We start from the raw sequence: 18,503 nt of genomic DNA, 5'->3' as shown, positions 1-18,503 counted from the left end.
ACGAACATCTTAAAGGAATGCTTTGGCAGTGGTGCACAAACAGTGCTCAATAAATGGCAATTTCGATTTAAAGCTTTCGTGACTGCAGGGATTCATCTTTTGGTTCTTTCGAAAGAACCAAGAAGATAAATGGCACTTATTAACCCTGTAAAGCCTCACTGAGTCTCAAAGCTCTTCAGGAGGGTCCTGCTGTGAGATGCTTGGCCAGTTTATAAATCGAGCCGAGAGGAAACTAGTGCAACCAGAGACAACCCAAACAAAAGATGGATTTTTTTTTCGGGTCTTGATTGATTGTGTTCTGAGTTAATTGCATCCTCAGCGTTTGGCAGTACTGCTACTGTTGCTTTTGTGGCACATTAGGAATGGATCACTCTTTTAATTTTATCCCGTCTAGAACATTTATGTAACGATCAAAAACAACCTTTGGGTCCTTTACCTGTAAAATGCAACAGCACGTGTATTACAACCAGCATTTCTCCCGAGTCGCCATTAACCATGTGGCTGGTGTATCCGCGTGGTCATTCATTAACCCTGCCAGCCACCTACAGGCCAGACTCAGTGATCACATGCTGCTGTACACACGTGCATTGATGCACTGCACAGCACATCAGGACTTTCACAGAACCACACTTTACTCCCTTGCTGCACAAGGATATAATTAAAAGAGTGATCCATTCCTATTGTGCCACACTTTGTTGTCTTTCATTGGCTTTACTGTAGTGGCGTTAGCTTTTCTCCAACGTCTGCTACTCGGTGGCAGCCCCGACAGTCTGGAACGCCATCACCCCTCTGCACATTCGCAGCATCACCTCAATCGCCTCCTTCAAGAGACACTTAAAAACTCACCTCTGCAATCACGCTTTCGAGTGACTCTGAGCTCGGCTCCGCGCCTCTGAGTTGCGGCCATTACGTCCGCAAATTTGCGCGCGTTATAAATTGAACTATTATTATTACTGTTGCTTTCGTGTCTTTCATTGGCTTTGCTGCAGTGGCATTGGTTTTTTGCACCTTTCTAGCCCCGCCCACCCCCCCCCGTCCAGTAGCATTCCACGCAACGCTACCCTCCCCAAACTCCCCCCCTCCCTTGCTCCTCCCCCCTCTCTAACTTATATAACCCCTTACCACAGCATCTCTTCCACTTCAGCTAAAATTCTCTTGCTGTAGTTTTCACACCTGATAACGATTGCTTGTGTTGCAATCGGAACGTCGTGAGAATTAATTTTTTTAATTATGTTTTATTTTTATTATTTTATTATTTCCCTTCTACGTGACTTTACCGAAAGAACCAAGAATACAAAAAAAGAGGATGGTTTAACATTCCACACGGCCATTTCCTGCCCTCCTTTCCACTGCTCACCTGGCCAGCAATCCTGTTGGTCACTGGCAAAACTGCTTAGCTTCCGAGACCTCCAGAAAGTCTGCACGCATTCATCATTGACACGACATGTATTCATTTTGCAAGACCAGCGTTTAATTCTCATTTTAATTCAAAATTCCACATTTGCTGTGGTAACTGCGCTGTGCAAAGTAGCAATTGTGTCCGGCTATTTCACAACACGCGTTCCCCCTTTGCATGTAACTCATGTTGCTGTCATCAACATTACACCCATTAGCCCCGTTCCTATTGCACGTTAACTCCTCAGCAAATGATATGGCTCTTAAAGATCCATTATGTTCAGACATTGGGGTGGCATATGGTTTTCAATTACGAGCAGGATCTCCAAATTGCCCACGCTTTGACGTCACCGCAGCCCCTTGATCATCGAGTGTGACAATCATCTCTGCCTCTCTCGCCCATTATCCTCAACGCTCCACAAGTCTCGAAACGTGACATTCCGGTTTCGTTCGGTCAGCCCACAGGTTTCTGTGTGTGTGCGCGCGTGTGCGCCCACTTCAAAACGCGACGCTCTCCTTTGTCGCGTCCTCAAAAGCCGTGTGCGTCACGCCACCACCTGCATTGTGACACTCTCCTGTTTGCCCCCCGAGTAAATTTAAATTTTTAATTGACCGCTGACGTTTTTCCTATTGTGCTCGAAGCAATTATTGTGTAACGTGCATCGATGTATCGACGGTGAGACCGGTGTCGGAGTTGATGATGACGAAATCACCCCCGAGTTGCGTGTGACGTCGTAGCATCCCAGAGGGCCGAGCAGGATAACTGCTGGTCAATAATATAGATTCTTTTTGGGGTTAGATCGTGTAAATCGCGTAAATGTTTACGCGTAAATCGCCTGATATTGGCCGCGAAAGTCTACGTGTGTAACGTCACTACTGCTGGTGTTAGGGCTTGGACGGTGAGACCAACTGGGAATGACCCAGGTTACTGCTGTAAGCGTGGGGCTGGAAGCGGTGGCCAGGAAATTGTTGCGCTGAGCGTGACCCCCTCGTAGGTGCGGTGGGGGTTTTCTCCCGGCTCTCCGGTTTAACCCCACAGGCCAAACGCGTATTAATGCAATTGGCCAAGCTTCCCCAATGCAAAGGATCCTTGTACCCAATTGATGGTTTCCTTTGTAAATTACTGACACGATTATTCCGAATTATTATAAATCAACCACACGTCTACTCTAAAATCATTACAACTGCATCTGTTTGTGTTCAGCCGTTTGTGTCTCCAATAATTGATTGAATAATTACTCGGTTGTCTCGGCACTCACAAACCAGGGCCAGAAAGATGTATCTATCAAACTTATTTAGAAAGATTGATTAGCTATCGTGCAAGTAAGTAACAACACACAAATCATAATGTGAATCACGCAATAAGATATATGATCTCGCCAAGGCTAAAACAAATCTTCTAAGTTATATATAGTTGATTGTCTTTATATATAATTCTTGTGAGTATTAATGCACATTTTTTCGGACGGTAAATTTTTGAGAAGCATTTCAAAGCTCGGGCAGACGGCTGCTGCTACAGCAGTTACGGGGCGAGCCGGTGTCCTTGGTGGGGGGGGAAATCCCCTAAATTTGCTCCAAATCTCCCATGACGGAATTGCCTCTTGCGTGCGCGACACGAGCATGGGAAATGAAAAGGGGATGCTCCTCCCCCCCCACTCCCCCCCCGCCCCTTCTTGAAAGTGCCGACAACTTGGTTCCCACGTCACTTGCGTCGCCGGTTCCGTCGAGGCACGGGGATCCGAGTGGAGGTCACTCTTGTGCCACTCGTGGCATTTCACCCTCCCCCCCCGCAACGGAGAATCAATGGTGCACGGAGCGTGTGCGACGAAAGCGCGGTGCACCCACACGCGCACGCACGCACAGGCACGCACGTACGCCCCCACGCGCACGTGATTCCGTGGGTTAAACAATGGGTCCCACGCCAGAAAACGCAAGTGGTGGTGAACCTTCAAACAATGCGCACGCAATTTTTTTTTGGAGTAAGCGATTATCATTTTTTTGCTACACTGCGTATTGCCATTGCGTCACGCGTGGCCCTGTCATTTTGTCATCAAAGGTAGCCAATCTTGCTCCATAAGGGTAGGTTGTGGAATGGTTGCACCGCGGTTAGTGCCCTGCAATATGAACACATCCGGACCTGGCTTTAAATCCACTGTTAATATCAGATGCGAGCGATATCTGAACTTACTAGCGTGGTGAAGTGTGGTCAAACAAACCCCATGATCAAAAGGCATTGGGAGAGGCCTTCATCCAGCATTGTATTGACAGAGGGGCTGATTGTTCAGTGAGTGCGTAATCTCCGAGCCATGTGGCGCGTAATCGCCGTAGAGCTCTGCTGGACTTAGTCAGTGGACAGTCATTACTTTGTTGTCCTTCCCCCGCGCCTCCGATTTGCACGGTTGGCTACGCACGGCGCGAAAGAAGTTCAATATGCGTACGTACGTCAACGAAACGCGGCACCGTTTGTACGGTGCCACAGCTGCGGTGTGGGTCATCGCGAAGACCCCAATGTCGGAAGATGACTCCACAGGTAATCACAAATCAGAATCTTACCCGTCCTGGCAAAATCCGATGAGCTACAAAGCTCTATTTTCGCAGATGAGACCTTGCCCTGTCCAGAACCTGTTCAGCAGGGCCCAGGCTGATGGCAGTTAAATGGAGTTGAATAGAGTTGTGGGAAGATTCGCGATAAGGAAGTGATGTTGCTGCCGATGTTGCCCCACCATTCCTGCAGCCAGCCGCTTTCTGCCAAGCAAAAGCGCTGTAAAAAATTTGATTTAATTTTTTATGTTTTGCTACATATTCTTAGGTTTTTTCGGTAAAGTCACGTCGGTAAAACATTGAAATTAATAAAAGTAAAATAAAATAAAAATAACGACGTTTCGGAGGCAACACAAGTCTCCGTCATCAGGTGGGACCGTCACAGCCAGATTTGCTGCATCAAGTGAGGCAAGGATTCAAGATGTAATCCCTTAAATGCCAGTTGAGGGGGGAGGAGAGGGGGGGGGGAGCTCATCAGAATGTGGTAGCCAATGAATGGAACGTATCGGGAGGGCGGGGGGCGGGGCCAAAAGGATGGACGACGCGGCACACGAGAGTCGGCGGCGTGGACGTGTGCCGCGTCGTCCATCCTTTTGGCCCGGACCCCCTCCCCCTCCCGATGCGTTCTGCTTCAAATCTAGAATGTTTTGCTACATTTCTCCGTGTGTGCGTGCTTGCCAATGATTGTGCAGCTTGAATGAAGCCTGTGATTGGTGGTTCCCCGCTGCTTTAGAAGCACTTCTCAACTTGACTCATTCATGTTTTCCGTCTCTTTCACTTTCTCATGCAACGGAGTGATTTCAATTTGGAACCCTTGGCGGATGAGCACGGAATCCTCTTGCGTCAGAGCGTTGACTTTGACAATGATGTCACACGCGGATATTTGCGAAGTTCCTTTAGCACAAGCCCTCGTTCTCTGCCGGTTGATGCACCTTTTCACGTGCCCCGCGCGTCACGTGGCAATGTCCACACCAAACGTTTTAATCTCGAACTAAATTTAACAACGATTTGTTGTTGTAAACTGAAAAGTTGCGCGCAAAGGAGAGAGAGATAGAGAGAGGATGCACGCTTTGGATTTTAAATTGAGAGACGGAAAGATGAGCGCGTGCCTTAGAGAAGGCAGGCAGGCGAAAGACACCTCGAACGCTGCTAAGAAAAGTAAGTGGGCTTGGGAAGGACTCACCGCAAGAAGAGATGATGGCGACATCCGAAAGTACGTGCACCGAGGAGATGGAGCAATGAAATCGGCTCCTGTGCAGGCGTGAGGTAGAATGTTAAATATCGTGGGATCGTGAGGAATGGCGGTGAATTGAGGGGAGGCCTTCACCCAGCAGGGAATTGACCAAGGCCCGATGATGGTTGTGGCGATTTTTGTTGCAATAACCAGGCTGAGGCAATCAACTCCGTTGCACTTGAGAACCCAGTTTATGCGCAGAGAAGATGAGAGAGAGAAAACGCTGGTGTGGTTCGGTCATGTTGAGAGACTACAGGAAAATCACATGGGTCAGAAGGTGCAAGTGATGCAAGGGGAAGGAAAGAGATCAAGAGGAAGGCAGAAAGAAAAAAAACGTGGTGCGATCGGACATACTCTTAGTTCTTTCGGTAAAGTCACGTAGGAAAAAAATGAAATAAAAATTAATAAAAATAAAATCACGACGTTTCGGAGGCAACACAAGTCTCCGTCATCAGGTGGGACCGTCACAGCCAGATTTGCTGCATCAAGTGAAGGGACATGTTGGCCCGAGGAGCGGAAAGCGAGATGGCGCAGGACAGGGCGACGTGGAGATGGTTGGCAAGGACAGCGGACACCCCCACGTGAGTGGGACAAACGCGTGGAAGAAGGAGAGGCTGGAAGTCAGCATTAAAGCTTAGGACGTCAGCGGCTCTGGCTGAGTGATTCTTGACACAGCCTTAGCCCCCTAACTCGCCCCAACCATCGTCAGCCGCGGTCATCCTTGGGCAGTCGGCTCTCACCAATAATCTCAGCTTCACAAGCACACGCGCGCTTGATTATAACGTCCTTCGCGATGTTTCCGTGCTTGCGAGTGCGTGTCCAATGCAATTTATTACTCAGCACTCCTCTGGCACACTGCCAATACAAATTCCGTGAAATGATATTGCGTAAATTAGTGTTTGTGAACTGTGTTAACGGACACTAATTTCATTCAAAACGTTAAATTGAACAAAAGCTGAAGAGCGTGCCAATGAGTATGGGGGGGGCGGGAGGCGCATGCATGGAACTTGACTGTGAAACAGACAGAGGAGCAAAATGAATCAGGTTCTCGCTACTCTGTCGGGACACCTTATTGGTGGTTGATAAAGTAAGTTGGGCGTTGGGCAGGACACGTAGCTAGAGGAAGGGATGGAAACCGCCGGTGCTCAGGACCAGAGCCGGCCCAGCCACTAAGCGACCCTTGCAATTGCAAAGGGCCCCGTGGCCAGCAGAGGGCCCCCTAGAGTCACTGCTAGCTAGTGGGTGAAAAAAATCCTACATCAAAGGGGCCTCCAACCAAATTTTGCTTAAGGCCCCCAAAGGTCTAGGGCCGGTTCTGCTCAGGACCAACAAAGTATTGGCACGACGATCACGGCCAGTCGTCAGGCATATGATGTCCGGCGTTTCGCTGCACGAGCCGGGACCCTCTTCAAGGAAGTGAATTGGTTCGAACCCGGTGACCCGAGTTGAACATCGGTGGCGATTCTCTTCAGCTATTCGTGGGCCTCCCCTAAGTTGGCTTGGCCTGAAATAAATACTTGCTCGGGTTGGGTAAACATCAGCATTCTCAGGAAGAACGTAATCAACCAGATAGGGTGTTGACTGTTATGTTATCCGACTCTCTGTTGTATTGCAGTACATTTCTAAGTATACTAGATTTGTGTTTCTATTTAATTTATACCTGATGATGATTGCTTGTGTTGCAATCGAAACGTCGTATGCTTGTATTGATTTAATTTATTATTTTATCTTTATACGTGACTTTATTATTTCCCTTCTACATGAAAGAACCAAGAGTAATAATATTATTTGTAATATTATTAATAATAATCTTACTTATAATATGATGTACTACGCAACAACAGGTACAGGGGAGCGCAGACGCGGGGTGCACGGTGCCCGAGCATGAACACGTTTAGCGATAGAGGCCCCGAATGACGATCGAGGGAACAACAGAGAAGCGATTAAATGAAAGTGGAAGAGTGGGAAAGCTGGAAGAACAGAGAGCAGATAACAGTAAAGAGGGAAAAGTGAAGTGACAAGTGGAAAATACGATGATGGGTCAGAGGACTCAAATCCCAAGCGAGTCAACAAAAGGAGACCAAACCTTCCTGCGAGCGATAAGGGAACCGCGCGTCAGCACCACAAAATGTACTCCTTGAGTTTTAATCATCATCATCATCAGTCTTGATTAATCCACTGCTGGATGAAAGCCTCCGGAAGCCTCCGCCACCTCTCACTATCCTGTAATGCAACAATCCGTCCAGCTTTAAATTTCGATTTAAAGCTTTCGTGACTGCAGGGATTCATCTTCTTGGTTCTTTCGGTGAAGTCACGTAGAATGGAAATAATAAAATAATAAAAAATAAACATAATAAAATAATTCTCACGACGTTTCGGCCACAACGCAAGCAGCCGTCCTCACGTGGAGAACAGGTCTGTCTCCTCGACAGAAAGAACCAAGAAGATGAATCCGTCCAGCGCCGTGCCTTAATCGGTGCTCGCTAACAACACCCGCCACAGAATTGCGTACGACCGTACGCGAGATGCCTGTATCTCCGTTCGCGTCATCAGTCTGTTGGTGTGCGCGTCTCTCTCTCTCTCTGCGATCCCTCCCCCCCCACAGGAAGGCCAGCCTGATCCTGCGGCGCCTCGGGGAGGTGAGCGCACGCTGCGCCGCGCTGCTCACCGAGCCGTCCATCTACATGCACACTGTGTCCATCCCGTACTTGGTGTGCCGCGGTCTGGGGGGACCCCCGCCCTGGGGATTCCTGCGACCCTCCGACCTGCCGCGCGTCTGCGAGGAGCGCTGGCTCAGCGTGCTGCGAAACTTCTTCCCGGAAAACGCCGAGGGCTAAAAAATTATATAACAGATCCAAGAGTAGGCCCCTAACCCGCGGTAGGGCAGCGAGGCCCCCAGGTGCCCTCGTTCATTCGCGAATTTTGAGAGTGCGTTACGCCTGGCTTTTGTTTCATATATATATATACGTAACCTGTTGTTTCCCCCCCCCACGTCTTTTTGAAATTCCCCACTGCATTCTGGGTTCTTTAATGACGATTAAAAAAAAAAGTTTACAAAAAAATCCAACAGTACCCCGACAAGCTTAGCGCAGAGACAATGATGATGGTGGGCACCGAGTGGTCCCTGTTGGTTGAACCCAGTGGTTCTTAACCTGGGGTGCACGCTGCACCCCCTGGGGGTACGAGATGCCCTTTCTTGGGGTAGCGAGGCATGGCCAGACTTTGTTTAGAAGGTAAATCATCGAAAACACAAATTTAGCACGGGCACGTGAGTACAACCCCTATGTATTTATGACCATTATACTTACATTTTTTAATGATCGAGAACCAAAGGGGTGCAAGGCTGCAGTCAAGGTTAAGAACCGCTGGTTCAATCAGCCGGCGGCTCCGCAGCGGTGATCACTTGTGTCCGGCGGCGTAGCTTTTGTACGCTCTTGTGGCTGTGCAGCTCTCCGGCGTGGTTTTCGCGGCCGTGCCGCTGCGTGTTGTTCGGCACGAAGCCCTGACGTTTCTCTTGCGCCTGCTTGGGAACTTCTTCCGAAAGGGTGCATCGGTTCAGTTCCGAACTCTCTGAATTGGCTCTTCAGTCCTTGAAGGTGAAGTTCTTAGCGCGTGGAGCAAAGCGTCGGACTTGGCGCCAAGCAACGCGCGGTACGAGTGGTAATTAACTCACCTTGTGGCGTCAGGTCGAGTACGACCTCTGGTGACATCTACGACCATACTCTGCCCTCCACACCTCGCTGCTTCACGTTGCTGGGTTAGTGTAAGGCCTGTGGTGTTCTTGATGTCGTCCATCCACCTCTGAGTTCGGCATGCAGATCCTAGATGTCAGTGAACTCGGATGGACAGGAATGGGGCATCTTCTTGGTTCTTTCAGTAAAGTCACGTAGAAGGGAAATAAAACATAATAAAATATTTAATTATGTTTTATTTTTATTATTTTATTATTTCCCTTCTACGTGACTTTACCGAAAGAACCAAGAAGATGAATCCCTGCAGTCACGAAAGCTTTAAATCGAAAAAAAAGGAATGGGGCACTATAATTCGGACGACCGTAACATTCTATACTCGGGCCACAAATCGTACAAGAAGAATGGAGTGATTTAAAAGAGGGCATTTAACTGCTGCGCCTGAATAAACACGCTTGGTGGTAGCCGTGTGACCTATGGAAATCTGTGATGACCACAGCCTTCGATTTAAACACTGGTGTTTTATGTTATTTTTGTTGTCGTGTTTATTTTAAATCACCGCACTACTTTTTCTAGCATATGCCAAGTCGGTGTAAATTATACGTCCGGGTTTAAGTTTGTGTGCCATGTGGTAGCTTCAGGGAGGAGTGGGCCTTGTGGAACGCGTCAAAAGACTTCCCATTGAGGCTTTGGTTAGGAACCTCGGCAGAAATCCGTGGCGTTCGCCAGCGGTCACCAGTGGACCCCGCTTCATTCGATTGTCTCGCGTGGCGATCCCAGATTGGTTTCCAGGATCTCAGTCGAGTTCGTGGAGGGTCGAACAAGGTCTTGGTTTAACGAGAGGTTTATCGGACGACGAAGAAGAAGTGTAGTTGTGAGAAAAGTGAATTTCATTTGCATACACTTCCCCCCGCATTTTAAAATGTTACATCAAGCAACTCTACGTCTCGTATTATTTCTCGAGCATGGAAGAGTAGGCCAAAACACCCTTTAGAGGGTCTCTATAGAGCTCCCTCTAGTGGCTATCCTTCCTCTAGCTGTGATGTGGTCAAGACATTGTAGGGCTGCACCTTTACCTTCTACTTCAAGTGAGGCTTGCTTCGCACTGTGGCTGTCTTCCCACAGTCCCTTGCAGCTCAAACACTTTGACGCGAGTCTTTATGTTTAACGGTATGTTTTTGTTGCATGCAATTAGTTTGGCTTATCAAACTTGCTTTTGTTTAACAACTAAAGAAAGGAGAATGTAGATACATTTTCATTGATATTTTTGGTTTGTTCACTGGACTGCCGTACATTATGTGTTCTCGTGGTGGTTTTCTTTATGTCTGCATTACTTCCATGCTTGTGTGCCGGCTGGCGTGTTTGGTAGATGTGCTCGTGATGTGGAGAGCGCCAAGTGCCGTGGTGAATGCATTGCATGGCAAACTTGGGTGACCCGCGTTCAATTCCCGGCTAGAACTCACACTTGTGAAACATATCTCAAGCAGTCCAGGGTCTTCCCATGAGGTCAACTCAACTTGAATTGAGTATCTGCCGGGGTGTGTGAAAATTTTCACTGGGGAGACAAAGGTGGCTGGGCGCTGTAACTGCCACACCACTCCCTCGCACGCTGTGCCGGCCTTGTATTTATGTTGAACTTCTTTCGCGCCATACATCGGCAACCGAGCTTTTCGGAGGTGCGGGGGAAGGATAACAATCTAAACACAAAAAGCAGTTCTAGAGAAATGCCTTTTAAGTCTAGATAAAAAACAAAGTGCATAGCTCCAGTGGCTTCCTAATACCGAAAGAAAGAGGGTTCCTGACGGCCACAGAAGCACACCTGAAAGCGCGCGATGCATTAATTGTTTTCGTCCGACGGTTAGCCAAAAGCCACTGCGAGGATGACCGGAGTTTATCGTGATGGTGTACGCTCCTCTACGAGATCAGCGAGGTCAATAGCTGCTCGCAAACAGCTATCACCCCAAATGCTACACGGGGAATCTTTGTCTCTCTGTTGGTGGGATGCAATTTGACCACCCTTGTGGTTTACCCGGATTTGCTCATCATGCCATCGCTCATGATGACATCACGGCCCACAGGATGGGCAACTACCCCGAGACATCGCAATGTCAAAGCAACGTTTGCCTGAGAGAGAGGTTGAGCTGTCGCCGCGTTGACTTGTTACGTCTATTTATGGAAACGGCTCCTGACAAGTCGCTATCAAATATTCCCAGCTCAGTCTAGCCATGCACCACCCCTTCCCGACGTCGTTCTTGGCCAGATGGGTTTGGCAGTGTGACGTGTTGTTGAATACGAATAGCAATTGAGTTGATCGCAAGAAGATTAGCGATGATGATGATGATAGCCTACAATCCATTGTCAATCCGCTGCTAGATGAAGGCGTCCCAAAGCATGTGTCGGTCATGGGTGTTTGACTATACTTCACCATGCTGGTCAGTGTGTGTTTGTGAAGGTGGTGGGGGAGCGGAGGAGGCAGGGTGCCGCGGTAGTGAGATGTTAATTACCTCGCCCTGGCATACAGGAAGTCATGGGTTCGATCCCGATTTTGTATTTGGCTGCGATACATTTCAACATGATAAGCCACTTCGTTGAGCTATCGTTTGTGGCCAGGTCGCTTTTGAAAAAGAGCTATAGAGCTCAGTTGACCTTACCTGGTAAAAAAAAGAATAATTTATAATTGTAGGGCAAAGACAGCCACCCATTTTATTCTTGACCAGGAATTGAACTTAATCTTCTTGGTTCTTTCGGTAAAGTCACGTAGAAGGGAAGTAATAAAATAATGAAAATAAAACATAATAAAATAATTCTCACGACGTTTCAGCCACAACGCAAGCAGCCGTCCTCAGGTGAAGCCAGGTCTGTCGAGGCGACAACGTCTGAATGAAACAGCACACGTGCTTGGAGCATATATATAAGCTGGGTTGAAAGGGGGGGGCGCCTTGACAAAATAATTTGCATATCAAGAGGAATCCAGCATACCCATGGGAAATGCAGGTATGTGATTAGTACTTCTTGTGTCCGTGCATTATGCAGGATTAGAAAAATGTAACTTAAGTTACACGGTTCAGAGTTCAGCACCACTAACCGCTGTGCCACTGCTCCAGAGCCATTATGTTATTTAGTTTATCCAGATCTAAAAATGCCAGGCCCCGTGGTCCTTTCCTAAATCACTCCTCGACAATCGCACATATCTCCTCTCCCATGCTCCACTGGTCGAGCGTTTCATGCTCACTGATCAACAGTTGGGTGCAGTTTACACTCATGATTTCTCGGGTTGATCGAGCGTATTGGTTGAGAGTTGCACATGGACCGTTTTGAGTGCCGTCGTTGTTGTAAAATGTGAATCTCTCATAGCCGTGAGTAAAGGATATTGTGATCGGTACCGCTTGTTGTCCAAGGCCATCGGGGGTCACAGGGAATCGTTAAAATACGTCGAGTAATCACAATAAAACACATTCCAAATGATTACTAATCTACAACTCGCATCGTAACAATAGCCTGATTACTAATCTAGTATATAATTACAATCACTCCCCCCTTGAATCTTTGCACCTGATGAGTTAATGAGTTAATGATGACGTCACCCTGCTGCTGCTCTATATAAGGACGGGAGACACAGCAGAGCCTCACCATTCTGGCGAATTGCCCGATGATGCTGGATGCAATTACCAGCGAAACGTCGTACTCAAATTGTAAATGTTGTGGCTTCAACACACCGGTGGGCTAAAGCAGTGAACTATTTGTCTTTGTCAACGTGACACATTTTTACTCATTGGCCGTGTCGGGTGGTGGAGGGTTACGACACATTTATAAATAACGCGATCTAAACCCAAAAACTTTGATAATGAATGTGTTCCTTCTTTTTACGTATTGCCGAAAATTTCAGTTGGTGCTAATTTTTGCATTGGTATAAAGTAAAAGAAGACAAAATTATAAAAAACAAAATATATATATATATACCGAGGGCTTCAGAACTGTAGTAATTATTGGTACCGGCTTACCGCCTGGCTTCTGCGTCTCAGCTTATCTGCTGTTAGATGCACATTGCGTGAAGGACGACGCTATATAAATCTAAACATTATTATTGCCTGCATTTAATTCCCATCGGTTGCCATAAACGGCTGCGTTTTCAGTAGGTACTGAGATGGTTAATATTTTCTGCATTTGTAATAATGACTGTGTTTATCCGAGCCAATTGTTCGTAAAAGAAAAACAATCCCCCGCGTGTCTGCGAATATCTTGGGGCGAAGGTGCCGCACCACCTTGTCTGACTCCCCTTCTCGCGTGTATGTCGTTACTGTGTCCACCCAATCATTTTTTGTAAGCGGTTCAACATTTTTTTTTATTTTACTTGGGAGTCAGTTTCCTATGAGCTTTCGCTGACTTCATCGCAGCTATCTGAATCGAATGTTTTTTTCTTCATTTTAAATGAAGGCTCGGCGTAATAGGATATGATGTTAGTCTATACCATAATCCAATTAATAGTGTGTATGTGGTCAATGGTTAAACGTGGCTTGCCTATAGATTTTGCCCCCTAAATCTCCCGTATGATCCTTGTGAAGAATGTATATACATGTGCGAAGAGACTAATGGCTCTGTAATTCTTGAATTATTTTTTTTATCTTTTTTAATACAATACAATGAGTCGTTATACTGTAATTGAAGGCTTTAACGTCTGTGTAAACATACATTAAATAGCTTTCATTAATTTGATGATCTTCACAGTCATACCATCTGGTCCAGGAACTTTCGTGAAGTGAGGGGGTAGTGTTTTGTTCACACTCGCACATAGATATTACTCGACAACCATGATAATGTTTGGTGTCAGATAAAAACTTCACAATTTAAACTGTGCTCACTGAAACTGTCATTTGGGATGGCTGTGACAATCTGTGTTAACTCAATAATTCCCAAAACAAGGCCCACCCGCTGGTTAATTGGTATGCATTAGTCGTGTTGCTGTGATGTGAACGTGTGTCAAGTGGGAGTTTGATTTTATTTAAACTATTCCACCGGGGTCAGCAAAGGTCCTATGCTATTAATGAATGCGGAACTGCATCAATGGTTTTCGTGCGATTTTACTTTGTCTCTTTAGAAAACGTGGCTGGCTGTCTGTGAACAACTGCATTTAACGTCCTACCTAGTGCGTGGTTAAATTGTCAATATAAATAAATGCATTGTATTTGGATTTAGCAAAGCCATCCGGCTGCCTATGTATTTGTATTCGAATGGAATGTTTAAGAACAATATCGTTTAATATTCGTAAGAAGTAGCCGCATCACAATCAAGAATTTATGATCGATTTTTTTTCTAATTTTGTATTTGGTGACTTTTTTTGTAACATACATTCGGTGTTTTACTCTTTACAAAACCTTGCCGTTATTCTGCTGGTGGTCATTGCCCATGACTTGTGCATGATGTCTTGTTTGCTTTTGAAAGTTCATTGGGAAATAAATGCCTTTGTGGTGTTCCACGTAATGGTTCTGTTTTGCGGTGATTTCCACGCGTCTCATTGTGGCAGTTTTTTCACATGCCGTGTTGTAACTGGTGACGCCTAATTTAGCCCACAAAATGCCCCTCGAATGAAGAAGTGTGTGGTGATCAAAATAACAAAACATCTTTGGGTTCAGGGAGAGGGAAATCATTTGTTGTTATGGCACCCTTTTCCATTGGCACATCTGAGCCACGCCAGCGTAGGGCTCTCACAGCATGGACAGTTTTTCACCGGCCATTTGCTGTGCTGAGCCGTGACCAAACAGTGACATGGCTGGCCTCACAAAAAACATCGCGATCTACCTTGGGGCCAAGAAGGGCCAAAGGGACAGGTCGAAGATGATGCATTCATTGCGTGCGACTTCAGTCGGTAACACTGTGAGGAAGACGGCACACCGCGTGGCATCTACCTGCGCACCTGCGACTTCAGCGGCACGGCTCGGCTTTTGCGGTGGAAAGAAAATAGAAAAAACAACCTGGGGCCTCCTGAGCCGCACCGGGATTGCCTCGGCTTGGCACGGCTCCGGCACCACGTTTCGGTGAACACGGCAAAAAGGTCTAAACGTGTACCCTAAGAGGCAGGGGTTCTCTTCCGCTAAAATTCCGCAGACCTCTTTGCCCAAATGTTCATCGCCACGCCACTTGCAAACGATGCAAAAATGCATCCGCGTCAGTTTAACACGTAGGCTTTTCGCGACCAATATCCATAATAGCGGTTTATTTTTTTGGGTTAGATCGCGTAAATATATACATGTGTCGTAGAAACTCGCCACCATCCGACACAGCCAACTAGTAAGGGTTGTCACGTAAACTGAACGTGCCAATTCGTCACTAGCACAGCACTAGTGTGTAGTGTATAGTGTAGTGTATAGTGTAGTGTATAGTGTAGTGTATAGTGTTGTGTATAGTGTAGTGTGTAGTGTATAGTGTACAATACTAGTACAGCACACCGGTGTGTTGGAGAGCCAAGCCACAACATGTAAATGTGACGACTTGGCTTGACAACCCTTACTAATTGGCTGTGTCGGGTGGTGGCGGGTTTTAACGACACGTTTATTTACGCGATCTAACCCAAAAAAAAAAACTCTTATGGATGAATCCACGTGCATGCCGCGTGCCTTTCAAGATGCGGCATCGAGCCCGTGGTTAACACAAAAAGACCCTCACCACGAGCCCTGCTCCCACCCACCTTCGCAGCCGTGGCCGAGTTAGCACGTGACCGTCTTTGGCGTTAGGGTCCGACGGCGCGTCCAGGAACACGCTGGTCTCCGGCGAGTAACTCCGCGGTGAGTGCACCGTCATCTGTTCCCCGTTGCACTTGGTCCCCATGGATTTGTTGTTATTTTGCAGCCACCAGCTGGAAATGATGGAACTGGCAAAAGGTGTGTGTGGTTTCTTTTTGAGCCGCTCATGAGTGCCTCTTTGTGATGATGTGTCTGCCTCCGAACGCGTCTGTTGTAGCCACATTTACTATAATTTAATCCATGAAGAGATCCTGTGACAAATTTAGGTGTTTTGGCAGTGAAAACCCTTTCAAATGGGCATTTTTTCACTCTCACAATCCCCCACTCTCTGTGTCGATCACCCAGGTCGTTTTTTTAATCTTTGGATAAATATATCTGCTGAGTTCATTGGTTACAGATGTGCAAAAGGTGGACTTTTCACGTGCTGAGCCAAGTCATTTTTTTATTGTTGTGAAGGGTTCGACACGGTTGACCACTTATTGTGCGCGAAAGAAGTTCAACATACGCACATCCAGAGAGGTGATTGCAGTGCGGTCCGTGGTTTCTTGGACCATCCCTCCAGAGGTCGGTGTGGTGACGTTATGACTTTATATGATGATTGGGCTTGCAAACAATTATCGACCGAAATTCCTCAAATTCGCATCGACTGCTTGCGGTCCTAAGCCAGTGGTGGAAGTTCCTCATTCCAGTGGCGGGGGCACGAGTCGATCCACGTGACATCACCTGCCGGCTTGCCCTGGAAGGATGATTGGCCGAGTCGACCGAATCAAGTAGGAATTGAAACCCACAACTTTCTGATTACGAGCCGCTCGCTCGACCGTGCTGGCTGGAGACATGTTTAAACAATAATGCTGCGTAATGTTTTTTAAACATAATTCTACTGTCAATATTTAGAAACGAAATTGGCCAAGCCAACTTATGTCACAGAAATGTGATTTCACGTAATATTGAGACATATACGTGTGCAGTCGTTTTGATGTCTCCTGCAAATGTGATTTGGTTCTACTGATGGGACCTCCCTTGTCAGTATCAAAATATGAGAATAGCTTTTACCCTTTCTGGAAATAAAACATGTGCTTAACAAAAAAACATGCTCTGGTAGTATGTGCATTATCTTTGAAACGGATTGGTCCACACCAGAGACAGCTTTCATGAGAGCCCAGTCTCAAACGGTGTTAGACCAGAGAACGCCAAACACCTAACAATGTCCCAATAGTGGCATTGTCTTTGTGCTGGTCACCTTTTGGCATCCTCTGGTCTAAGACTGTTTGAGACTAGGCTCTCATGAAAGCTTCCTCTGGTATGGACCAATTAAATTTCGATTTTAAGCGCTCTCCTCCTCTAACCCAGCTTAAATATATGCTGCCAAGCTTGGTGGTGTTCATTCAGACGCTATCTTTCCGACAGACCTGTTCTTCACCTGAGGACGGCTGCTTGCGTTGTGGCCGAAACGTCGTGAGAATTGTATTTTATTATGCTTTATTTTTATTATTTTATTATTTCCCTTCTACGTGACTTTTACCGAAAGAACCAAGAAGATGGACCAATTAGTTTCAAAGACAATGCATATACTACCAGAGCATGTTTTTTTAGTTTGCATGTTCACCGCAAGTATATGTGCTTAATGTAGACATGATTCCTTGCAAAAGGTTTATGTTCGGTGTTTTAACATCTTAGCACAATTGTTTTATTGGCAGAAAGGGTAAAACCTACTCTTATGGCTCTACTGATTTTGTATTCTTTGCCGTTGTGGTATTCATCTTCTTGGTTCTTTCGGTAAAGTCACGTAGAAGGGAAATAATAAAATTTAAACATAATGAAATAAAATATTTTTTTATTTTTAATAAAAAATAAAACATAATAAAATAACATATTTTATGGTGTTTTATTTGATTATGTTTTATTTTATTATTTAATTATTTCCCTTCTAAGTGACTTTGCCGAAAGAACCAAGAAGATGACTCCCTGAAGTCACGAAAGCTTTAAATCGAAATTCGTTGTGGTATTGTTTGACCCACTTTCTTCTTTTTGATTACCAGGGTCAGAGTCTGGTTAATGAGATTGGTGAAGTTAAACGAAGCAAAAGTATACACAAAAATGCACTTTGTCGCTTTCGGACAAATGACATCAAATGTTTTTGTTTGTAACATTAAGTAACGTTTTGTATCTCATCATTAGACCTCCATTGCCAGTTCCAAAATATAACAATAGGGTTTTCCCCTTTTTTCTATTTTGGTACTGGCAAAGGAGGTCTAATGATGTAGATACTCACCCGAGCCCTCATTACTTTGATAGTGGCATTGTCTTTGAGCTGTGTACGCCTTTTGGCGTCATCTGGTCGAGCACCAATTGAGACGAGGCTCAAAAGAAAGCTGTGTGTGAATCAGTTTCAAGGACAATGAATATATTATCAGTGTGTTTTTTGTTTGCATTTTGACTGCAAGTATTGTTGTTAATGCAGACATTAATCCTTGTAGGACGGTTTCAGTTTTGTTGCCAGAAAAAAGGGGAAAATCCCATTTATTATAACATTTTGTATTAGTTCAGCTTGCTGGCAAAAATATTAAATTGCATTATTCACGAAACAATAATTTAATATGAATGAGCACACTTTTTGAATCGTGCATAAAAAATAATTTTACGGTAACAATGCTGAACAGTAATTATACAAGTATGTGATAGCCAAAGAATGGAACGTGTCTGGGTGCATGGACACAGAGGAGATGGAATTAGGTACGAAGCATATTTATTGTTGCATCACAGGATAGTGATAGATCTTGGCAGCTTGGAGAAACGTTCATCCAGGAGTGGATTAACCAATACTGATGATGTCAGCTAAGTAGACGATACCCCCCCCACCCCTCGTGTTTAAAGCGAAGGTGTGACACCTGGCCACAGATTAGATTG

General features: G+C 45.9%; 1 protein-coding gene across 1 annotated transcript in view; it reads left to right on the top strand.

The window, feature by feature from the left end:
- Positions 1–14,364, top strand: part of LOC133354672 (astrotactin-2-like) — a 484,322-nt gene extending 469,958 nt beyond the window's left edge. Inside the window, exon 25 of the mRNA XM_061571710.1 lies at positions 7,776–14,364. Coding sequence (XP_061427694.1) covers positions 7,776–8,007 — 232 coding nt within the window. The 3' untranslated portion in view covers positions 8,008–14,364. The remainder of the gene's footprint in view (positions 1–7,775) is intronic.
- Positions 14,365–18,503: the final 4,139 nt, after the last annotated feature.

This window comes from Lethenteron reissneri, chromosome 48 (assembly GCF_015708825.2).
Source record: "Lethenteron reissneri isolate LAM-NWPU_2019-01 chromosome 48, ASM1570882v1, whole genome shotgun sequence".
Taxonomy (NCBI): Eukaryota; Metazoa; Chordata; class Hyperoartia; order Petromyzontiformes; family Petromyzontidae; genus Lethenteron; species Lethenteron reissneri.
The sequence above is the reverse complement of the archived record's forward strand: the minus strand, read 5'-3'. Positions and strand labels throughout refer to the sequence as shown.